This window comes from Salmo trutta, chromosome 35 (assembly GCF_901001165.1).
Source record: "Salmo trutta chromosome 35, fSalTru1.1, whole genome shotgun sequence".
Classification (NCBI taxonomy): domain Eukaryota; kingdom Metazoa; phylum Chordata; class Actinopteri; order Salmoniformes; family Salmonidae; genus Salmo; species Salmo trutta.
In genome coordinates, this window is record NC_042991.1 from 8,661,257 (window position 1) to 8,686,901 (window position 25,645).

The 25,645-nt window shown below is 42.3% G+C and overlaps 1 protein-coding gene and 1 long non-coding RNA gene across 2 annotated transcripts; both read right to left on the bottom strand.

The window, feature by feature from the left end:
- Window positions 1–14,296: 14,296 nt before the first annotated feature.
- On the bottom strand, window positions 14,297–16,601 carry LOC115174553 (uncharacterized). The gene is made up of 3 exons (XR_003871799.1): window positions 15,206–16,601; window positions 15,011–15,074; window positions 14,297–14,771 (listed from the first exon to the last, which is right to left on the bottom strand). It is a non-coding gene; the product is annotated as an uncharacterized LOC115174553 (long non-coding RNA).
- A 4,407-nt stretch (window positions 16,602–21,008) lies between these two features.
- allc (allantoicase) lies at window positions 21,009–25,535 on the bottom strand. The gene is made up of 11 exons (XM_029733192.1): window positions 25,275–25,535; window positions 25,124–25,174; window positions 24,936–25,023; window positions 24,697–24,816; window positions 24,016–24,095; window positions 23,799–23,931; window positions 23,547–23,702; window positions 22,906–22,979; window positions 22,480–22,588; window positions 21,880–22,007; window positions 21,009–21,305 (listed from the first exon to the last, which is right to left on the bottom strand). The coding sequence occupies exons 1-11, from the start codon at window positions 25,362–25,364 to the stop codon at window positions 21,150–21,152; spliced, it is 1,185 nt and encodes a 394-aa protein (XP_029589052.1). The 5' UTR covers window positions 25,365–25,535; the 3' UTR covers window positions 21,009–21,149.
- Window positions 25,536–25,645: the final 110 nt, after the last annotated feature.

Here is a 25,645-nt window from a genome sequence, read left to right on the forward strand (position 1 = left end):
ATTCTGCTAGCAGATGGAAACTGGTGTTTTAGAATGGAACAAGTCATTATTGAAAAAGAAGGTTGTGGATGAGCCGTTCGTTTTACCAACACTAGAACACAGCCTTGTCTATGAGGTTCACTGACTGTCTCTGACAGGGATAGGACAGCAGAATGAAATGGTTGGCAGTGTATGTGTAGTCTCACTGGGTGTGTGTGCAGTAGTGCAAAGTACTTAAGTAAAAAATACTTTAAAGTACTACTTAAGTAGTTTTTTTGTATCTGTACTTCACTTTACTATTGTTGACAACTTTTATTTTTACTTCAAAATAATGTACTTTTTACTCCATACATTTTCCCTGACACTCAAAAGTACTAGTTACTTTTAGAATGCATAGCAGGACAGGACAAGGGTCCAATTCACACACTTATCAAGAGAACTTCCCTGGTCGTCCCTACTGCCTCTGATCTGGTGGAATCACTAAACACAAATGCTTCGTTTGTAAATGATGTATGATTGCCGTCTGGTTTGCTTAATATAAGGAATTTGAAATGATTTATGTTTTTCTTTTACTTTTCATACAAAAGTATATTTAAAACCCTTTTAGACTTTTACTTATGTAGTATTTTACTGGGCGACTTTCACTTTTACTAGTCATTTTCTATTAAGGTATCTTTACTTTTACTCAAGTATGACAATGGGTACTTTTTCCACCACTGTGTGTGTGTGTGTGTGTGTGTGTGTGTGTGCACGCGCGCGCACGGTAGGAGGATGAGAGAAAGACAGAGAGACAACTGGTTCCTGGCATTTGCAGCACTGATCTCTACATTCCGGGCTTTCTCAGACAGTGGAACACACACACACACACACACACACACACACACACACACACACACACGACACAGAGATAGATAGAGCACGTCACAGTTTCCATCCTGTGCACACCGGGCAGTCTGCTGTGAGGAGGCCTGCACTGCAGAGACCAGAGAAATAGTTTCCCTCGTCGCTCTATTATTTCACACCCACAAAAATGACTGAGTGATTTATGAGATGCGGCTTCACTTGAAATATGAATTTTGTGACATATTGCAAATTTGGCATGGGAAAAGGATTCAAAAAGAAACTCAAAGATGGTGAGAGTGCCAACAGAGAGGAAGCTCTTTGTTGGGTTGATATTAGTGTGTGTGTGTGTGCGTGTGTGCGCATGTTTGTGTGTGCGTGTGTGGGGTTTGTTTCATCGACAGACACTTGCCATCTTTTACCCATGATCCCGCTGTGAGGGGGAGCAGGTTTGTGTTCATCTGAAAACATAGTTTAGTTCATCTTGCTCATTGTTTGTTTCTTGCTGCTTTATTTACCCAAGCTTGTCAAATTTAGTGGAGTGTAATGCTGTGTGATGCAGTATAATGCTACGTCTTATTAGAATGTAACGATTTGATACTTTACTGAATCAAAGTGGTTTCCAGTACAAAACAGTCAAGAGTATTCAACCTCGTGTACCATAGATAAAGTATGTTGGCTCTGTGTACGGTGGTCCTAAAGGGAAAGATTTTGTCAATGGTTTCATTCAGGGTCACTCATCATTGCTTGATCCATATTGTATCTTCGGGATTTCATCGATGCCCAAGGCCTGAAGGCCATGCTTGGAAATTACTTCTCGTTATAAAATGGTTAGTTCCAGCCACACATTTTGAGTGGTGAGAAGTCTGGGAGAATCTTAGCAAGAAAAATAAATGTTCTTAAACGTTTGGAATGTTCTGCAGCTGCATCAACAACAGTCTTTCGACTACTCACATACAATTAATATCCCTTATTTCTTATGGTACTGATATATATTTCCTCTTCATTGTTTGTCATTGTATTTGGGCCAGTAAATATTCTTCCTTTTGTGTTCTGTTCCAAAGCTGGTGGATAATTAGGCTTCATTAGTCTGAGTGTGCCAACAACTTTTATTGTTCTTATTTTTCAGACCATTACGCCTGGACATTTTGAAATGAGACATGAGAAGATAAACTGGGATGCATCATCAGTGACCAAGTACATCATCTGCAAGGTTATTCAGAAGAGCCCCTCAATGTCAGCGACTCAGAAACTCAGAAATGAGAGCAACCTAACTTGAGATCCCCCACACTACGTGTCTCCCCCTGATCCACTATTTCTGATATTATGTTCAATATGATTTTAGAAAGGTTCTGTACCAGAATTGAGCTGCAAATTGAAGTCACCTAAACACACCAAAGGCTGCAGCAGATACAGTATATGATCTAATTAGAAAACCGGAAAGCCATTTCACCCAAATCTTTCTGACTAATAGTTCTCACTTCCCACGCTTGTTTTAGTTGAGAATAATATTCCGTCCCTGGCCTTTTGTGGCGCTAATGCTAGTGTAATGATCTGCCATATGCACCCAAACCTTGTGACAGAAAGTAAGTCAGCTGTTTTGATGTTATATTATTAGGAAAGCTGATGCTAGAAACATGAGAATGAAATAGTGCGATAGGACGAGCTTTCAACAGGGAAGAAGACGTGATGAAAGCAGATAAGGGGCACTAGAGGTTCACACCATATAACCAACTCAGCGGCCTTGTGATTAGAGTGTCCTCCCTGAGATTAGCATGTTAGGGGTTCGAGCCCCGGTTGGGTTGTACCAAAGACTAAAATGAGACTCTAAAAAGCCTAGCAACAGAAAAAAGGCTGCTGCGTTTCTGGCTCGGACAAGACTGCTTTAAAGGGCCATGCCAGACTATATCATGTCATTTTCTATGAAGCTTGTGTCCTTTGAGGTAACGTTAAATACATTATTCACTCAAACATGTATGCACACAGACTGATACACAACAAAATATTTGTGATAAAGTCCATGACATTATTTTCTAAAGCTAAGTATGAAAGGTGCTGAGTCCCACAGAGGGGACATTCTAACAATGAATTCTAGTTCTTAACAGCCCTCCATCTCCCACTGGCTCATAGAGTTTACACTGAATGCATTTCACAAGCACAGCTGCTTGGCAAATAGGCCATGTAATAGTATTTAATATTCACTCTCTCCCACTCTAGAGGCAATACAAGTATTCTTTGTGTGGCTGCATGTGGCAGAATATTACTATTGCTGAGAGTCACATTGCCAGACCCACCTTGATGAGTCTTCTGGCTCGAGATGTTTTTACTTTTTACTCTGGAATGTATTAAAAAGCTCTTTAATTTACATTTGATACCTAATTTTGGCAGCTGTGCATAAAAATGCTTTAAATCACAATCTTAAGTCTCGAAATGGGCAACGGATCACAGTTTTCCCAGTTAAGCTCATTTCATGAATCAGTCGGACTCTCAGGCTCTCTCCGCAGCTCTGCGAATTCATAATTCAGAACTTTGAGCCTTTTTAATACCAATCCAAAGATAAGAATAGTGGTTAGTGAGTCATGGCTTGATGAGTTCCGTTCTCTCTCTAGAAAATAATACATATATGGTTGTCCTCTACATCATATGTGCATGTGTGACAATCACCATACCCAGATCAATTTTATATACACTGCTCAAAAAAATAATGGGAACACTAAAATAACACATCCTATATCTGAATGAATGAAATAATCTTATTAAATACTTTTTTCTTTACATAGTTGAATGTGCTGACAACAAAATCACACAAAAATAATCAATGGAAATCCAATTTATCAACCCATGGAGGTCTGGATTTGGAGTCACACTCAAAATTAAAGTGGAAAACGACACTACAGGCTGATCCAACTTTGATGTAATGTCCTTAAAACAAGTCAAAATGAGGCTCAGTAGTGTGTGTGGCCTCTACGTGCCTGTATGACCTCCCTACAACGCCTGGGTATGCTCCTGATGAGGTGGCGGATGGTCTCCTGAGGGATCTCCTCCCAGACCTGGACTAAAGCATCCGCCAACTCCTGGACAGTCTGTGGTGCAACGTGGTGTTGGTGGATGGAGCGAGACATGATGTCCCAGATGTGCTCAATTGGATTCAGGTCTGGGGAACGGGCAGGCCAGTCCATAGCATCAATGCCTTCCTCTTGCAGGAACTGCTGACACACTCCAGCCACATGAGGTCTAGCATTGTCTTGCATTAGGAGGAACCCAGGGCCAACCGCACCAGCATATGGTCTCACAAGGGGTCTGAGGATCTCATCTCGGTACCTAATGGCAGTCAGGCTACCTCTGGCGAGCACATGGAGGGCTGTGCGGCCCCCCAAAGAAATGCCACCCCACACCATGACTGACCCACCGCCAAACCGGTCATGCTGGAGGATGTTGCAGGCAGCAGAGCGTTCTCCACGGCGTCTCCAGACTCTGTCACGTCTGTCACGTGCTCAGTGTGAACCTGCTTTCATCTGTGAAGAGCACAGGGTGCCAGTGGCGAATTTGCCAATCTTGGTGTTCTCTGGCAAATGCCAAACGTCCTGCATGGTGTTGGGCTGTAAGCACAACCCCCACCTGTGGACGTCGGGCCCTCATACCGCCCTCATGGAGTCTGTTTCTGACCGTTTGAGCAGACACATGCACATTTGTGACCTGCTGGAGGTCATTTTGCAGGGCTCTGGCAGTGCTCCTCCTGCTCCTCCTTGCACAAAGGCGGAGGTAGCGGTCCTGCTGCTGGGTTGTTGCCCTCCTACGGCCTCCTCCACGTCTCCTGATGTACTGGCCTGTCTCCTGGTAGCGCCTCCATGCTCTGGACACTACGCTGACAGACACAGCAAACCTTCTTGCCACAGCTCGCATTGATGTGCCATCCTGGATGAGCTGCACTACCTGAGCCACTTGTGTGGGTTGTAGACTCCGTCTCATGCTACCACTAGAGTGAAAGCACCGCCAGCATTCAAAAGTGACCAAAACATCAGCCAGGAAGCATAGGAACTGAGAAGTGGTCTGTGGTCACCACCTGCAGAACCACTCCTTTATTGGGGGTGTCTTGCTAATTGCCTGTAATTTCCACCTGTTGTCTATTCCATTTGCACAACAGCATATGAAATTTATTGTCAATCAGTGTTGCTTCCTAAGTGGACAGTTTGATTTCACAGAAGTGTGATTGACTTGGAGTTACATTGTGTTGTTTAAGTGTTCCCTTTATTTTTTTGAGCAGTGTATATATATATATATATATATATATATATATATATATATATATATATATATATATATATATATATATATCATTGGCATATGGGCTCTTCACCATACCCAGATCAATTTTTGTATATATATATATGTATATATAGATATTGCATATTGGTTCTTCACCATACCTAATGTATCTTCTTGCACCATGAGAACCCTTGATAGAGGTGGTAATCTACTGAGAACGCATCATGTTGATTAGAGCTACTCAGTGAGAGTGAATGAGTAGGTCCAGCCACTGATGGGATGTGAATGCTACAAAAGGAGAAAAGCATCCTGCCGTGATTCACCCTCTATCTGACTCAAGGGCTCTTTATTAGCAATCAAATAAAAATGGAATGTTTCAATGGAAAATTAAGGAGAGGGAGAGAAAGAGAGGGGGAGAGAGACAGAGAGAGAGAGAGCTGTGCTTTGTCAAGATTTGTCTCCAAGCATCTCAATGCTTAGCCTACCCTGCATCATTACAGTTGCATATTCATGAGATCAACATTACAGAGGATACTTTTTGTTGTTTTCCTCTTCCTCCAATATACATTTTAAAACTTCCTCCTTCATTGAATTTTGTTGGACTATTAACACCCCCACTGTCTCTGTGTAAATGGATGTCCCTTTCCCAGCCAGGACAGCAATGCTTTGAACCAATTGGCCAGTAAGGAGAATGTTTTTTTTTCCTTCCGTTTTTTTCTGGTTCAATAAAGGTCAATGAACTAAGTAGACCAGACCCAGCTGCTTTTGCATTGATGTCTATGGGAGACACACCCAGTTAAGTAGACCGGAACTGACCATTTAATTCGATGGTAAAAGGCCTGAGTGAACTATCTTGATTACTCCACCATCTTTGGTTTCACTCTCACAGCTAAACATCATATACCTCAAAGGGGGAGGAAGGATGGACGAAATGGAGGGAAGAGAAAAAAGAGGGGAGGAAGATCTCTGAGAAAAAGAGATCCACAATAGAGAACGAGAACCACAATATGGATGCCGTCCTTATACACTGAGTGTACAAAACATTAGAAACATCTGCTTTTTCCATAACATAGACTGAGCAGGTGAATCCAGGTGAAAGCTATGATCCCTTATTGATGTCACTTGTTAAATCCACTTCAATCAGTGTAGATGAAGGGCAGGAGACAGGATGAACATAACTTTTTTAGCCTAGAGACAATTGAGACATGGATTGTGTATGTGTGCCATTCAGAGGGTGAATGGGCAAGACAAAATATTTAAGTGCCTTTGAACTGGGTATGGTAGTAGGTGCCAGGCGCAGCGGTTTGATTGTGTCAAGAACTGCAACGCTACTGGGTTTTTCATGCTCAACAGTTTCCCTTGTGTACCAAGAACGGTCCACCACCTAAAGGACATCCATCCAACTTGACACAACCATGGGAACCTTTGGAGTCAACATGGGCAATCATCCCTGTGGAATGCTTTCGACACCTTGTAGAGTCCATGCCTTAACGAATTGAGGCTGTTCTAAGTGCAAAACCGGGTGCAACTCAATATTAGGAAGGTGTTCCTAATGTTTTGTACACTTAGCGTAAGTAGTGAGAGCTAGCACTCTGCTTAGCGTGAAATAGAGACCAGCTCTCCTCCCACCATAGACAGCTCACATAGACCCATTTCACAACACAGTGTGGTGTGCACTAGCCTTTAAGTATTTCCTCCATCTTGTGCTAAGGGTTTATAGAGAATAAGCCAATGCATAATGTATCCTAATTGATTACAGTAGGATTAGGGCCCTGCTTGATTTGGTATGATATGGACTAAGAGTCTAGGACTAGACTGTTTCAAAGTATTGGACTTCAGACTCCATTTCAGAACAGAACAGACAGTCTTATCTGAACAATTTAACGTGGCATTGTGGAACGATAGCATCAATACTGAGGGAGTTGCTGGATTTCAACATTTGCTGGAGCTGTAGTGACACCTACTGAACATGAAATGTATTGTCATGGGGGAGAAGACGCCTAAATCTTTCTGCTTCCATTCTGATCGTGTAACCAGCAAATGTGGAAAAAGTGCTTGAAAATAAATTGCTTGTTAACGGCTGTCATCCACGCTAGATCAAACATTGTTAGGGTGACAAAAAAAAGTAGGGTGGATGTGTTATCAAGCATAAACACTTACAGCACTCACTCTGCTAAGTAGATGACTAAATTATGTTATGGTTTACTTAGCGGAAATATACTTAAATAGTATCTGCATTCATCAGACATTACGCAATACTCGGGTGGCGAAATCTCAGTAAACGACTCCGTTGCATATTTTAAGGAAGAGCACAGATCTGCATTGAAATTGGAGCAGAATTAGACCCAATCATGTATCCACACGTGACATCACTTTCCCCTTATTTTGTAGTTATAGACTGGAAATCCCCTCCAACGTTCTGTGGATGACAGAATTAATTTAGGAGAAATTCTATCCTAATAGTATTTAAATCTGTCTCCATATCATGTGTACTTAAATGCAAGAAGCTCTGTTCGTGTCTTACGGATCTAGCCAGGTAGCGAGCCTAGGCGTTACCAGTTTCAGACAGTGAAATTAACGGTTATGCAATTAACAATAGACTAGACACAAAAAGCTGATCCTTGCAATCAATGTTCTACCATTAAATTAATTTAGTCAAATTAGAGCAGAGGTGCCAATGTAACAGAGTAAGAAATATGTCCTGTTTTATTTGTGAAGTTCACCAAAATTAGTTTCATAAGCTTTGAATACATGTTCTTGAGTACATGTTTGAATATTTTTTATAGTTTCAATTATTCCTATTGATAGGTTTATTTCATGGGTACTTGACTGACATCCTGTGGTTGATTGACAGTATTGCACCCTAAGTTTTGCGCACCATTTTCCCTCAGACTGTTTCATGCTAATAGAATTAATGGTACCTAAGTAATGCTTCTCCACTCCTTTCCCAGTTCAAGGCACTTCCTTTGTATATAATTATGTCCAAATTGTTACAGAATATGTATGAACTAATGTACAATGTAATGACATTTAGTTTGTCATAATGTTTTTTGGGGGAGGGGTTCACCTTTATTTAACCATGTAGACCAGTTGAGAACATTTACAACTGCGACCTGGCCAAGATAAAACAAAGCAGTGCGACAAAAACAACAACACAGAGTTACACATGGGATAAACAAACGTTCAGTCAATGTGAAGCGGTGGATGGAGTATCGCTGCAGAATGCTGTGGTAGCCATGCTGGTTAAGTGTGCCTTAAATGTTAAATAAATCACCGACAGTATCGCCAACAAAGCGCCCCCACAGCATCACACCTCCTCCTCCATGCTTCATGGTGGGAAGCACACATGCAGAGACAATCTGTTCACCTACTCTGCACCTCACAAAGGCATGGCTGTTGGAACCCAATTTTTTTTAAATTAAAAGTAAAAGTAATCAAAAATACAAATAGTAAAATAAAGTACAGATACCCCCAAAAACAACTTAAGTAGTACTGTAAAGTATTTTACTTAAGTACTTGGACTCACCAGGCCAAAGGACAGATTTCCACTGGTCTAATGTCCATTGCTCGTGTTTCTTGGCCCAAGCAAGTCTCTTCTTCATATTGGTGTCCTTTAGTAATGGTTTCTTTGCAGCAATTCGACCATGAAGACCTGATTCATGCAGTCTCCTCTGAAAAATGTATGTTGAGATGTGTCTGTTACTTGAACTCTGTGAAGCATTTATTTGGGCTACAATTTCTGAGGCTGGTAACTCTAATGAACTTATCCTCTGCAGCAGAAGTAATTCTGGGTCTTCCTTTCCTGTGGCTGTCCTCATAAGAGTCAGTTTCATCAGAGCACTTGAAGAAACTTTAGAGATTCTTGAAATTTTCCAGATTGACTGACCTTCATGTCTTCAAGTAATGATGGACTGTTGTTTCTCTTTGTTTATTTGAGCTGTTCTTGCCATAACATGGACTTGGTCTTTAACCAAATAGGGCTATCTTATGTATACCAACCCTACCTTGTCACAACACAACTGATTGGCACAAAGGAAATAAATTCCACAAATGAACTTGTAACAAGGCACACCTGTTAATTGAAATGCATTACAGATGACTACCTCATGAAGCTGGTTGAGAGAATGCCAAGAGTATGCAAAGTTGTCTTCAGGGCAAAGGGTGGCTACTTTAAAGAATCTCAAATATAAAATATATTTTGATTTGTTTAAAGCAGCTCCAAAATGCAGGTGTTTCCGGTTGGTAATGTTCTCTAGTTGCCCTGTGATTGGCTAAGTGTTCCGTCACTGATGGGGACACCAGGTCACCTCAAAATATATGGGGAGAGCTCGAAAATTCAAGCACCTTGGGTGCTGCCATAGAGATCCATTAGAAATGCCCATCCAACAAGTCTCAAGGTCATTGGCCATAGATAAAATGTCATCAAATCACGTTATATCTACAGTAGCTTTGATTGGACTGATCCTGTCAACATCATACTTTCAAAATCTTAGCTAGCAGTCATCATCATGAATCAAACTGATAATCTACTGGCAAATAATTTTTTATCCTTTTCATATGAAGATAAATTATAGATAAAACGTATCAGTGCTCATCGGTCATTGAACATAAACATTACACAACAAGTTGGAAATCGCAAATTCAACAATGAGTGGTTTGGAAGGAATCAGTGGATAACTGCAATTATTGCAAAGTAATCACTAGCCTGCTATTCAGTCGTGGGTGTGTGGTCCAAGTCTGTGATTAAGGTTTTCTTTTCCAAATTTAAAAGGATACACATTCAACATCGGCCATGCTGTCAATCCAGCATGACTTCTGCCGCGTTCAAAACAACTGGACCTCGGAACTGGAGAATCTCAGACTTCAGTGAGTTCAAGACAACTGGGAACTCAGAAAAAAATGAGCTCCGACTAGGAAAATACGTTTTGAACGGCAATCCAACTCGGAATTCCATGTAGGGAACTCGGGCCTCTTTCTAGAGCTCCGACCGAAAGATCACTGAGGTCATGATTCGACCTTGTTTTTTTCCGAGTTCCCAGTTGTCTTGAAAGCACCATAAATCCAGAGAATGCCAGACTTTGATGACAAAGTTTGATGACAAAATTTACACAGGAAGGACTGCCGAATCACGTTTAAGTGAGCACAGCACAGCAAGGTGAGTCCAAAAATGTCTTGTATGCTTCTGGATAAATGATGTAATAAGACATGGTGATATGTATACTGAAGCTAAGAAAGTAATATGAAGTGTATGTTGTGTAGTAAACTGTTAGTAGCCCATGTGCCTCACCCTAATCATTTTAATTGGGTAAGAACGGCCCATGTTCTGAATTATGTCGCTGTACATTTCAAAAGTGCTGAACAAATAGTTATATTGACTACGTCCGTCCTAGCTCGCTCATTAATGTCTTAATCGAAGTTACAGATTCCCTCTTATCTGCTCGTCGTCCCCTTATGCCAAAGTTTGTACATCTCAGTTGTCAGTAGAAACCACATTTGTTTAAGCAAGTCAGCCATATCAGCTGTGTAGTACAGTGTTTTATTTACATTTTAGAGGCGATAAGGTGATAAGTTGGACAGATCGAGTGAAAAAAAGCCGTTTTCCCACACGACGTCTCTCCTTCTCACTATCACGCATTAGTTTCACTTCCCCACCCGCCATTTTTAAAAAAGACCCGACGGAGCTCATTGCCTTCTTGAATCATGCAGAAACAGGCAGCGTGGAGGTCTCGGCATGAATTTTGTTGTAAAGGGGAGAAATTGTCAATACCAATGTAAAGCACGTTACAGTTGATCTGGAGGTATTACGTTTTTTGGGCGCTAAAATAAGGTCAATTGTACGGACCAAGGCGATGTACAAAAGTGAGTGAGTTTACGTTAGAACCTGAAGGTTACACCAAATTGGAAACCAAAGTATAAGATGTGTTGTGTAATTAACTGTACCATTAAACCATAACATCAATCAAATAATATTACTCTGAAGTATGAGGACAACAGTATGTATCAATTTAAAAGTAATCAGATGTATTACAGGAATGCAATAAGATACAATTATCAAAAGAGTACATACCATAAGTCATTTTGTCTAAGTCTAGAACATAGCACACACCGTAACTGTGGCGAAGTCAAAGTGTTGCCAGGAGATTTGTAATTACAAATGACACAAATTGAATGGGGACAAACATCCTCATTTTATCCTACCCAGGGCGGAACCCAGTTTCAATAACCCCCAACGTTTATTAGCTTCACTTTGCCAGCCAAAACAAAGAAATCAAAGAGAATAAAAACATCACACACATTCTCTAATCTAATCATCACAACTCAATCTAAATAATATGAGCACACAACAGGGCCGCTGCTGCTTTGATGAAACCAGTTTAGTCGAGCAACTCTGGAAATAAATATCTGCTCCACATACAATACAGTGAGACATATCAACATGTTCAGCTCTTTATTAGCTATTGTGTCACGTCCTGACCATAGTGAGTGGTTATTTTCTATGGTGGAGTAGGTCATGGCGTGACAGGGGGTGTTTGTCTGTTTTTGTATGTCTATGTTCAGTTTCTAGTTTTGCATTTCTATGTTGGTGTTGTTTGGCATGACCTCCAATTGGAGGAAGCAGGTTGTCGTTGTCTCTAATTGGAGGTCCTATTTAAGTTGATGTTTGTTTCACATGTGTTTGTGGGTGATTATTCGTTGTGAGTGTATTTGATCCTCCTGCGTCACAGTTTTGTTTTGTGTATATTTTGAAGTGTTAAATTGTTGCATTCGGTTTCACTGGTTAAATAAATATGTGTAACTATGAAAACGCTGCATCTTGGTCCGCTCCTTCTAACAGCTGTGACATAATGAGATTACAAACATGACAATTCAATTCATACAGTTACACTTCATATGTCAACTCAAGTTTGATCAGTCTTCACACCTATGATGGTGCCAGGAACTCTCGTTCTGGAAGGAAGATGCAAGTGTGGGAATGCCTCGCCCCTAAAATGTGAAAACATACGCACCCAATCCGGACAATGCCATAAATGGTGATTGAATCCCACAATGTGTTTTGGCGCCAGCATTTCGTCAACGATCCCTCCGTCACAGGTCATCATGCGTTGCTCTATCATTCTCTACCCACTACAATTTGGGCAATTATATCATGTAGGCCTATGTCCGTTATGTCTTCATGGCATTTGATAGCCCAAAGCCTGAGTATGTGCAATCGCATTTATAGTTTTGGTAGTACATTATCATTTGGTCCTATGTCCATAACTGAGGGAAGTAGGGGTGCTGAGGGTGCTACAGCACCCCTTGAAAAATCTTAAATAAAACTATATTCCTATGAGTGGCTGATGATAGAATGTAGTAGTCCTGTGTCTTGTGTATACTGTATATGTTGCCCCCTACTGGATATATGCAGGTATGGTATGTATTATGGCACCGAATTCTCTTCAGTGATTAAAAAACAAAAGAAACTGTTGATTTCCTTGTCACTGAGTCTCCTGCATCATTTATTAATGCATTACATATGAACTAAGTAGGCCTGTAGTTAATATTGCATCAGTTATTTTAGACTGAGGTAGGAAGTATCTGAAGTATTTTGTGTGTGTGTGTGTGTGTGTGTGTGTGTGTGTGTGTGTGTGTGTGTGTGTGTGTGTGTGTGTGTGTGTGTGTGTGTGTGTGTGTGTGTGTGTGTGTGTGTGTGTGTGTGTGTGAAAAAACAGATCACTCACATCACAGAGGACGAAACAGAAAAAATGTCTGAAAAACTACAGTTCCTCACAATGACAGCTCATTTTGGAAGTGGGCTGCTCATTTGATGGCTAGTTTCTTAAATACCAGCCCCTCGTGCTTGGTCAGCCTGGGTGGAGGCAAGCTTGTGGCACTGATATTTGGCTGTCTCTGCCCCGTACACAAGCTTGCAGTGCGTGGCCTCCAGATTGTGGGCCTGACAAAAACTAGCCAAAGCAGTTGGCAGCTGGGTACTCCTCTGTTTCAGCTGTCGTAGGCAGAAGAAGGAGATGCTTTCTGTGCCCCCTGTACCCTTCAGTGACTTGCATACAGGGACCTTTGAAATGTTTGTATCCTTTTTTATGTAAATTTGATTGGTGGATTCAAATAAAGTATTTAATGTGTGCGTTACAGTTTAGCAGACCCGCTGATTGAGAGCGACTTACAGGAGAAATTACGGTTAAGTGCCTTGCTCAAGGGCACATTGGCATATTTTTCACCTAGTTGGCTCTGGGATTCGAACCAGCAACCTTTCGGTTACTGGCCCAACACGCTTAACCGCTAGGCTACTTGCCGCCGTGTGTGTGTGTGTGTGTGTGTGTGTGTGTGTGTGTGTGTGTGTGTGTGTGTGTGTGTGTGTGTGTGTGTGTGTGTGTGTGTGTGTGTGTGTGTGTGTGTGTGTGTGTGTGTGTGTGTGTGTGTGTGTGTGTGTGTGTGTGTGTGTGTGTGTGTGTGTGTGTGTGTGTGTGTGTGTGTGTGTGTGTGTGTGTGAAAAAACAGATCACTCACATCACAGAGGACGAAACAGAAAAAATGTCTGAAAAACTACAGTTCCTCACAATGACAGCTCATTTTGGAAGTGGGCTGCTCATTTGATGGCTAGTTTCTTAAATACCAGCCCCTCGTGCTTGGTCAGCCTGGGTGGAGGCAAGCTTGTGGCACTGATATTTGGCTGTCTCTGCCCCGTACACAAGCTTGCAGTGCGTGGCCTCCAGATTGTGGGCCTGACAAAAACTAGCCAAAGCAGTTGGCAGCTGGGTACTCCTCTGTTTCAGCTGTCGTAGGCAGAAGAAGGAGATGCTTTCTGTGCCCCCTGTACCCTTCAGTGACTTGCATACAGGGACCTTTGAAATGTTTGTATCCTTTTTTTATGTAAATTTGATTGGTGGATTCAAATAAAGTATTTAATGTGTGCGTTACAGTTTAGCAGACCCGCTGATTGAGAGCGACTTACAGGAGAAATTACGGTTAAGTGCCTTGCTCAAGGGCACATTGGCATATTTTTCACCTAGTTGGCTCTGGGATTCGAACCAGCAACCTTTCGGTTACTGGCCCAACACGCTTAACCGCTAGGCTACTTGCCGCCGTGTGTGTGTGTGTGTGTGTGTGTGTGTGTGTGTGTGTGTGTGTGTGTGTGTGTGTGTGTGTGTGTGTGTGTGTGTGTGTGTGTGTGTGTGTGTGTGTGTGTGTGTGTGTGTGTGTGTGTGTGTGTGTGTGTGTGTGTGTGTGTGTGATCTAGAATCTACACATCAACACTCATAGACAGCATTACTCTGTTTATTAATAGTCTGGTTGTGTAGATGGTGATATAGCTATGACTATGTTATGATTAAATTGGGTGTGCCACTCCATGCTTGTCCTCAACCTGCATTAATCCCTGTTAAGTGGTAATCACTAATTACTAGACTAACATTAAAAAAAGTTATTTTCTAATCTGATTTAACACATGACCCCCACAAGAAGTCAGAAAGGCCATCAATTCATGCAATGATATTTAATCAATTAGCCAATAAGTTGGTTGGGTTACTTTCTCTTTGAGAAGCGCCTGGACAGGCCTTTGGAGATCGCCGAAAACATCCTGATGACAAGGGTATGCTTGCAAGGCTTCTCCTGTTGAGACGTGGAGGGAAGGACCTCTGGAAGTGCAGATGTGGCAGACGTGGCAGCATGTGGAACTATGCTGGGCACTACAGAAGACCGATTTGACACGTACTTTAATTTAGGAATGATGTTATAATGTACGATAGCATCTATTCTCAGTTACAACATAAATTACACTGGTACATGAGAACCAGGAACTTGAGTTGTGGAAAATAGAAACACTTTTACATAAGCGATAATTAGACTAGATCATTTTTGTTATTTTGCTATAGCTTTTCTTTGTACACCAATATCGAATACAAAATGTCCTGCTGTATGTTCTTACCCAGGCTACTCTCAGCAGTAGTCTGGTCTTCAGACTCTGAGAGGTGTGAATCCTTATTGTTCCCCTTTGAGGATTAAGTGTTAGAAGAGAAAAAACAACCTCATAGTAATAACAACAGAATCTAACACACCAGAAAGATTCATAAATTAATGGATGGTTTTATATTTGGGACACACAATTGAGTTATTTACTCACCTTGAACAATTTAGGCAAGCCTTTTCTAGGAAGGAGAACTTCCTTTTGCAAGCCTTCGCATCCTCAGCCAGAGGAAAAGCTTTAGATCCGGTGGCTTCGAACAATGTTCTTGAGGCGGGCCTTATTACATAGGTCGAGGAGCTCTTTACTCAAGGACTTGACAAGAATCCTATCAAGGGTATAGTCGTGAGTCGACACAGCCAGTTGGAGGATTTTCTCTGAGCTAAACTCCTCCAACAGATGTTTTTACACGGCCCTGTACTCTTTATGAATCCTCAGGCTTTCTGGATAAGCTTGGGTCTCAGAGGAGCCTGACATTGCACACAAGACAGCCATTACCGTCGGGATCAGATCTTGTGATGTGCGGGCGACATCAACTGGGTACAGATCCATTTGGGTTTTGGATTTTGGACAGAAGCCTCACCCCTAGCATGTTGACGAGGCCGGTAAAGGCATCATCAATGTCTGAGTTGTCAGAGGATTGGGATGGAGGCGAGGCATATTTGACCACATCTGGGCCCGTCGACATCTGATCATTGGCGATTTTCTGAGCTACACCAGAACGACTGGTGGTATCCTCGTTCTCTCCATCCATGTTGGCTTCAAAGCCTCGTACTGCTTTGGAGGGTTCACTTACTGCCGCACTGACATGGGAGAGAGATGGCCGAGGGGAGGACTTGCCACTCATTAAACTGCCTGGGTCAGTGACAGTTGTCAAAGATACTTGGAGGGATTCTGGTCTCTCGGTTGAAGATGACCCTCTGCTTTGGGCATCAGAAACCAAAGTCCATGACCTGGCTTACCATAACTTTGTTAAACAGACTGACTGTGCCACTCACTGAATACTGATGAAGAAGAGGAGCAGGAAATCCTATCTTCGGACGTGCTAGCCGACACACTGACTCCCTGAGCCAAACTCATTGATGCTAAAGACAGCACAAGGCTAGGATGCAGGAGACGCTTCACAGACTCCTCTGCAAACAGCTGAACAAGCTCATAAGCTGTTGGATTCCCAACCTTCTTGTCCTTTCTCTTCAGCTTAGTAAGAACTGTATCGGATGCAATCTTTCCAGCCGCCACTGTCACTGATTAGGTTGACTTGGTGAGTAAGATCATGGGAGAGAGCACCAATCCTACTCTGATATATGACCTCCTCCATTCTAGCAATCCCAGCTGTCAGATCACAGTGAGCTGTAACCTGCCCTTCTTCCTCTGGATATTCCCCCTTTATCATGGTATCTGCTATAGCAGACATGGATTTCCTGGCACCACACACCAATGTTTCTGACTCAGTGGATTCGCTCATGTCGATGACTGAACATCTCACAATGGGTGGAGTATTACTCTCTGGTAATTCAGAAGGGATGGGAGTGCCAGGGAGAGCAAATTCCCACTCTTTTCCGTAATTTTGCTGATGATGCTGATTTGGCTGATGACCTTGGCAAAGAGGAAAATAGATTCCAGGTCCTCACCACATCCACTGCTTACCTTCTCAATGTCCTCCAGCATAATTCCAACCACATTCTCTATTTGTGAAAGCTCTCCTGCTGTCACCGTTTGGTCAAATTTTTCTTTTGGAAATCAGAATATGGCTGAGGATTGCTTTGCCTTGAGCCATTGTTGCTTTGGCTTGTTTTTCTAGTTTGAAATAATTATTTGCTTTGACATGCAATGAGCCATTCGGGGATCTCTCTGGGTGCTTGTTGGCTTATCTAATTTAGCTTCCTTCACAAGATCTTTGACATCATCAACAAAGTTGTCAATTCTTTTCGACGCCTCCAAATCCACATCTGTCTGTATGAGCCCAATGGCCACAGAAATCAAGGATCCTGTCAGATGGGCCAGACGTATTCATTAAGCTGGGAGTGGCACTAAATGAATGCAGGACTCACCTGCATTCCATTTATCCAACATGTCTTCAAAAACAGTCTTCACCTTGTCTGTCGCAGGTGGAATGCAGGACTCAACGTCTAATTCATCCTCTGGATTGGTGTGATCATTGAAACACTTCTGGACCATGTTGACCATCTGTTCAGTTGCCGGAGTACCAGAGGCAACAGGGGAGGACTGCCCAGAAAGGGTTCTGCTGATGGTCACAGATAGGACAGAGTTGAGCTGTTCAATCACCTCCTTGATAAGACCAGCAGTCAGATCAGGTGGGCAAGAGGACATCATCTCATGGTCAGAGAGTTGCTCCTGGACACTGCTGATGTTACTGTCCTCTGACTTCCCTAGGTGGACTTTCACTGAGCTCTGGGAACTTCAAAACAAACAAGCATTACATGATCAAATCAATCTCACTCACAGTAGCAGTGCGTGGGTAAAATCACTGAGGAAGCCAAGCCAAGCCAGCTAAAAAAAACATGTTACAACCTATGTTGTGATAATTGCGTTGTTTGCTCTGTAATCCATTTGTTCATGAGCCACCGGGATATACAATAAGGCCGTGACAACAAAAAGACAACAGTCACACAGTGGCGGAATGAATTCAACTACACATAGTTTGTTTCATCACAAAACCAGAGACCAACATCTGTCCGGTGAAATCCACAAAGCAAACGTTGCCTACAAAACAATTATCACCTGCAGCATGGTCAAACAAGTTTATGTTTTTCGATAGTTTACTATACAACTCCTGATTTAGAACCACAGAGTAACCGCAAGTCAGCACAAAGACAACAGGAGTACCGCTATTCCAGCACCTTGAGGAAGTAGAAGAAAATGTAAGAGAAATCTATATTCTCTCTCAATACCAGTAGTGTTCTGGTAGTGATATAATTGTTTTATAGGTCTCTTTGAGTAAAACTGTCCATGTGACCTTTCATCCTGACTACAATATTTGACTACAGTTAGACTACAGTTTGATTGAAAACAGATTATAATTGGCCTGCACATCACAAGACAGATATAGAGAACCAATGCTGTGGCCTATATCTCTTACCTGCATTATTGTCAGTGCCCTGCTCCCCTGGCTTCCTGCCACTATTATTCCTCTTCCACTCTCTGCAAGTCAAAACACAGAAATGGTCCTATTCAGACCCCTTGACTTTTTACACATTTTGTTACGTTACAGCCTTATTCTAAAATGGATTAAATTTTTTTTTTCTTTCTCATCAATCCACACACAACACCCCATAATGACAAAGAAAAAAACGTTTTTTGAAATGTTTGCAAATGTATTTAAAATGAAAAACTGAAATATCACATTTATATAAGTATTCAGACCCTTCAGTCAGTACTTTGTTGAAGCACCTTTGGCAGCAATTACAGCCTCGAGTCTTCTGTGTGACGCTAAAAGCTTTGCACACCTGTATTTAGGGATTTTTCTCTGTAGATCCTCTCAAGCTCTGTCAGGTTGGATAGGGGGCGTCGTTGCACAGCTATTTTCAAGTCTCTCCAGAGATGTTCGATCAGGTTCAAGTCCGGGCTCTGGCTGGGCCACTCAAGGACATTCAGAGACTTCCCCCGAAGCCACTCCTGCATTGTGGCTGTGTCCATTGGCCTGTTGGAAAGTGAACCTTCGCTCCAGTCTGAGATCCTGAGCGCTCTGGAGCAGGTTATCAAGGATCTCTCTGTACTTTTCTCCATTCATCTTTCCCTTGATCCTGACTAATTTCCCAGTCCCTGCCACTGAAAAACATCCCCACAGCATGATGCTGCCACCACCATGCTTCACCATAGGGATGGTGCCAGGTTTCCTCCAGATGTGACGCTTGGCATTCAGGCCAAAGAGTTCAATCTTGGTTTCATCAGACCAGAGAACCTTGTTTCTCATGGTCTGTGAGTCCTTTAGGTGGCTTTTGGCAAACTCCAAGCGGGCTGTCATGTGCCTTTTACTGAGGAGTGACTTCCGTCTGGCCACTCTACCATAAAGGCCTGATTGGTGGAGTGTTGCAAAGATGGTTGTCCTTCTGGAAGGTTATCCCATCTCCACAGAGGTACTCTGGAGCTCTGTGAGAGTGACCATCGGGTTCTTGGTCACCTTTCTGACCAAGGCCCTTCTCCCCCGATTGCTCAGTTTGGCCAGGCGGCCAGCTCTAGGAAGAGTCTTGGTGGTTCAAAACTTCTTCCATTTAAGAATAATGAAGGCCACTGTGTTCTTCAGGACCTTCAATGATGCAGACATGTTTTGGTACCCTTCCCCAGATCTGTGTCTTTACACAATCCTGTCTCTGAGCTCTTCGGACAATTCCTTTGACCTTATGGCTTGGTTTTTGCGCTGACATGCACTGTCAACTGTGGGACCTTATATAGACAGGTGTTCCAAATCATGTCCAATCAATTGATTTTACCACAGGTGGACTCCAATGAAGTTGTAGAAACATCTCAAGGATGATCAATGGAAACAGGATGTACCTGAGCTCAATTTCGAGTCTCATAGCAAAAAGGGTCTGAATACTTATGTAAATAAAGTATTTCTGTTTTGTATTTTTAACATTTAAAATGTCTAAAAACCTGTTTTCACTTTGTCGTTATGGGATATTGTGTGTAAATTGATGAGTGCAAAAATTATGTAATCCATTTCAGAATTAGGCTGCAATGCAACAAATTCAGAAAAAGTCAAGGGGTCTGAATACTTTCCGAATGCACTGTAGCCTATGCCGTCCTATTGTGGATTTGTTTTGGTAGAACATGTACGATCCACTTTTCCCTTATCACTGTCTTACGCTTTGAATTAGTCATCATGATATACTACGAACCCAAAAGCTAAGACAAACTCAAAAGCTTTGGACAGTTTTTTCCAAACTAGCTTTTCAATCAAATCCCATTACCACCAGCACACCACCAGAACACATGCATGTAGGCTACCATATTTTTCAGCATATCTTTTGGAAGCTTAAACTCATTGGGTAGGCTGCAATGAACAATGTTCACTTAAAGTAATGGGGTAGGGCAGGATATCTAGATAAACAAATACATAAATAGGCCTACACTTAATTGCAGTTCATAGGCACATTTCTTATTACAGGTTTTCCATGTCGGTGACTTTGGCATCACAGATACACTAGCTGCATCCACATGAAATAGGAGATTCAAGGATGAATGTGAGATGGTCTGTATTCTCTTTCTTTTGCCTTAGAGATACAGCTGCCTAGACCTATAGTTTGATATTGCTGGGCACATGATTACAAACTTTTTTTTAAAGTATTTGATTGAAATTGTGTGTCATACTTTTAGTTTCAATAACAGTATTTTCAATCAGTCTTCAAAATGAAAACGTTAAAGATCCACTAGATGGCAGCGTGACTCTGTTTAACAGGGCAAGTCTGTAACAAATAAGCAACACAAGATACTAAGCTGTTTCCAATTCGGTCTACTTCCATCTTATTAGCTCATAGTCACATGGCAAAATAAATGTTAGGCTACATTAAGTAGGCCGGCGTGTCTGGCTTCACTTTTTACCTACATTGTAGCCTAAACATGACAAAAAAACGTTTGCGGTTGATAAGGCTACATAGCGCTCTGAATGTGGGAAACAAATAGAAAATATAATATTATTGACTTGTTTACAGTGCAAACCCAAGACTAGGCCTAAATAGTGTCTGAAGGTCAGATCGTGGGGATTCCAATTACTGCTGTCCGTGGTGCTGAATCCCCAACAAGTGCAAGCACTTGTTTGTTTACTGTCTGCAACAATTCTTCACATGGCATTGACACCACAACACACACACACACCATTGTTTCCTATAACTGCTTAACCCTGTGAGACCCACTGTTGCAGCTAAGATTTCTTAATTTAATTGCATCCAATTCAAGTTCTAAACTCAAAAATGATGTAAAAAAAGACAGTTTATGCATCTCCTTAGACCCAGTTGTATCTTTTCAGATGAAAGTTTATTTTTTAATCTTCATATGTAGCCTACAGTAGACTACATGTTACAGTCAGGCCATTCATTTCCACAATGAGCTCACCAAAACTCATCCAATAATGTGGCCTAATGCATCACAGTTTGGAGGTGTGTCTTGTGGAAGACGGACGTCCCCAGAGTCTGAGTCTGCTGACCCCTCCATCTGGGGCGATGACCAGACGCACGTGACTGACCGGCCCAGACAGCGCCAGCGGGTCACATGAGTAAAAGTGCCTGTGATGGGCCTGGAGCTAGAACAGACAGAAAACAGTTCTCACTAAACTGATGTGTTTTACCATTGCAGTTTGGAATGGTTATCATCATCACTGGCTGTAGGTTATGACTTGTTTTGGTACGTAAGCAGAATTCTGGTGCAATTGCATGAGGAAAAAAAGCAAGTCGGATGGACTGTTGACTTTGGCAGACATTTCACGTCACAGAAACTTGAGCACATTAGAGAGTGAAGTGTGAAGCACAACACCTCTCACAGATGAGACAGATATCTTCCTTACATTTGCCAAGACCTGATTTAGTTATTATACATGCATATTCAATATTGTTTACCTAACTAATATGTTTTGAAACACACACACTTGAATTTCTCCCCATCTGTCTGGATTATGGACATTTAAATACTGAATTGATTAAAATGCTGAGAAAAACTTTCTGGATGAAAATGTGCTGATAAAGTCTCGGTAGGAGCGCTGATCTAGGATCAGGTCCCCCTATGCATTGTGAACTTACTGAAAGGCAAAACAGATCCTAGATCAGCACTCTAACGGGCCCAGGCATTGGAGTGAATTATAGGGATAATGGTTGACATACTTTCTGAGGTTGCAGAAGCACCCGCCATTTGTTTCCTGGATCGCTGCTCCACCTGCCGCTCACATACTTCCCTTCCTCCTCGGGGGTCAGATAGCACACTTCTATCTTACAGGAGTCTGGGAAGTTCCCTGCGTGTTGACATCACATGATACAGTAAGAGAAACACAAAACCTCTGTCTCAGTAGTCTGTACAGTGGACTGCCGTACTTACAGAGGCGAAAGATGTGGATGTCTCTATTGTGATCGCTTGTAATCTAACCTGTTACATTGTCATAACTAGAGAAAGGGGATACCTAGTCAGTTGCACAACTTAATGCATTCAACCGAAATATGTCTTCTGCATTTAAGCCAACCCCTGTGAATCAGAGAAGTGCAGTGGGCTTCCTTAATCGACATTCATGTCATCGGCGCTCGGGGAGCAGTTGTTGTTTGGGGTTAACTGCCTTGCTCAAGGGCAGAACGACAGATTTTTCCACCTTTCGGTTACTGGCCCAACGCTCTTAACCACTAGCCTACCTGCCCTAATCCTAACCCTAGTAACCAAGTCTTTAACAGAGACTGGAACAGACAGAATGTGTGTGTGTGCGTGTGTTACTCTACCTTTGAAGTGGTTGGTGTCTATCTCAATTTGGCTGATGACTCCGGGATGCCCCAGTCTGAGAACGGCCCACTCATAACCTGGTACCTGTAGGATGCCCTTCCCATCCACCTGTGGAGCACAGTATCATGTCACCAGATGATACAACAGAGTCATGTTCACCAAGCAGAAAATGTTTTGAACTAGAGTGAAACAGGGAGGTACTACCTGAACTTGTCCAAAAAGAACACAGATTTTCTGTAGCAAACATTTCAAAAAGCTCTACTCTGATGTGTCCTACTGAACACGATCCAGTGCTATGGCAAGTGCCAAACTTAGCTGAATTTATTCTGCACTGTTGAGGAAGAGTGGCAAGTAAGCATTTCACTGTACCGTTTACACTCGCTGTGTCCTGTACACGTGACGAATAAAATTCGATTTTAAGTTACCTGTAGGTTTTTGGGTCTGTCCAGTCGACGGGCTGTCTCCCATCCATCGCCCATGTTTGCAGATCTTCCCAAACCTACAAGGGTATGACGTTTCCCGGTCAACCCAGTCTATAGACTTGCCTCATTTTGATATGTTCATTACCAATGGTATGCACTACCGATGAGATTGTGGACCGTTGCCAATATTGACATCTTCATTAAAACATTTCACCGGCCTGCCAGTAATTTCCCTGTATACATTAAGGAACACCTAACTCTTCTAGACTCACACTGCTTTGCTTCTTTCGACAACAATTGCAAATCCCAAAGGTACATCATGAGCTCTTTCAGCTACAAAGGCTCAACTGACTGGAATCATTTACTAAATAGATAAATCATGTGTGCACTTCATTAGTTAAAGATAGATCAACAAATGAGATGGACACAGCTGGTTGAAAGAATTCTGCCTTTGTTATATCGGTCTTTGTTATATCCGTCTTTGTTACTCAGTATTTCCAAATCAGTAGTGCGAAAATAAATATTGCCCTATTTGTTTTTACTTTATATTCCAGTGCTATCTGTACTGAAGTGATTGATTCCTTAATCAGTAAGATGACAGAAGCCCAATTTGAAATGCTTGCAGACTGACAGCACTGGCATACCAATCATATTCCGGGGGTGGCCAAAGTGGGCGTCGCTGTAGCCCAGACAGACCCCACCGTTGACAAGGGCCACCAGGTCTAGCTGGTCCTGTGTGGGCAGGGCAGACCAGTCTTTATGCCCAACGCCATAGACCTTCAGTCTAGCAATCCCCCCATCTGCAACACAAGCATAAGTACAGATCCTTTATCAGGAATATCGATGAGAAATTATGTAACCAATATCGGAGAGAGTATCTGACGTCCAGGTGTTACCTGGGTACATGTTGAGTCGTAGGTGGGTGACTCTGCTGGGGTAGGTGATCGGGAAGTAGTTATGACAGGTGTCGGAGTATCCAGGTTTCAGCTCTGTCACAGGAACAAGCTCCTCCCATGACTCAGAGTGCAACTGTCAATTAAACACAATTGATCGTTGATCTTCTCCAGTGTGTGTGTGTGTGTGTGTGTACAGTGTCAGTGTAAACGGTTGTACCTTAGCAACTGCTTCAAACTGACTCTCGGAAGCAGCCATGCCAGTGCGGTCTCCCTCCAGGGTCAGTGCTGGGGCCTCATCTGATCAGACAGACAAAACACAGAAACATACATGACCATGACTTTTGCCAATTGTAACTGTAACAGTGTTGCTTCCGTCCCTCTCCTCACACATCGGTGACAATCACGCTCGTAGCATCGTTACCCATCGCTCCACAAAAGTTACAGAAAATCTGCGTTCTTACTGGACAAGTTCAGGTAGTACCTCCCTGTTTCACTCTAACAACTCCTTCAAGGTATCAGAGCAAGTGACGTCACCGATTGAAACCCTACTAGCACGCACCACGAACGAGCTAGCCATTTCACACGGGTTTGTTTGCTAATGTCATGTAGAATGTGGTTCTTGCTAATTCACACCCTGAAACAGTTATCTTCCTGTCTTGTGAAAGCAAAACTTATTCTGTAGAATTCTGACAAACACTCCAGGAAATCAAACCAGCGTACTGAATTCCATATGTGAAATCACCCTATGAATCTTTCTAACCTATCAGGAGATATTAGACAGATTTTTTTGGCCAATTATTGGCAAAAGAGCTGATCGGATTGGTCAAGACCAATTAGTGGAAAAATATCTGAATTTGGCTGCCTGTGTAAACACAGCCTGTTACACAGTCATCCATACCCAGACATGCAGCCTGAACAGAGGCAGAGGGCGAGTAGTTTCCAGTAAAGAAGGACGTGTCCACATCCAGGCCGTGTATGATGCCAGGTACACCCAGCTGGATGATGCACCAGTCATGACCTAGCAGAGATAGCAGACAAGATCAAGATCAAGCTTCTGTATTCAGATTAGCCTGCCTATGATCATTCCATTTCCCCACCATTGAAATGATTGTAATTTTGTGTCTCTTCAAGTTATACCAGGTATTCTTTTCCTTCTCGTCTCCCAGCCGTCCATCCATTTTCCGTACTCGGTGAATGCAGACGCTATGAACTCTGGCGGCTCTTTCTTCCAACCACGTGCAGTGAACAAAGGGAGAGGGTGGTAGATGTGAATGGTAGTGGCTCAACAGATGACAGTGGATTAGTAATGTAAGTGTGCACAGTACCTTCAAGAGATTGCTAGCTGGTGCAAACCATTCGTCTGTAGCAAAAATAACCTAAAATGATAGTGAGCGCGTAAACAGATGAACGTTGTCTCATGTTGCGTTATTTACAGTTTTCAAAATGTCCATCTTGTGTCCATGGTGTAAGACTTACTTTCCCTCCAGCTGTCTCACAGGCCAGGTTATTAAACTGCAGAAAGTCTGGTTGACCACTGACAATTTTCACTGCTTTTCGGTCTGCCATTCTATTGCAGACTATAATTTACAATCCCTACATGTAACTCAATCCAGAATGAGAAAATATTCTTCTCATTTACCTCATACAATAAGATAAATCTGCTTTATATATTACAGCTTCCTGTACTTCAAGTTGAAAAGCAGTCCACAACCACTAATGACTAGATTCTTCTGGTGCCTGTTTTTTTTCTATCAATCCACCAGGGCAAAGTCCAGTGACTGGGAAGTCATTGACAGCAGTGTTAAAAACTAAACAAGATAGGTGGTGGGGGAATGGATTTTTTTTGT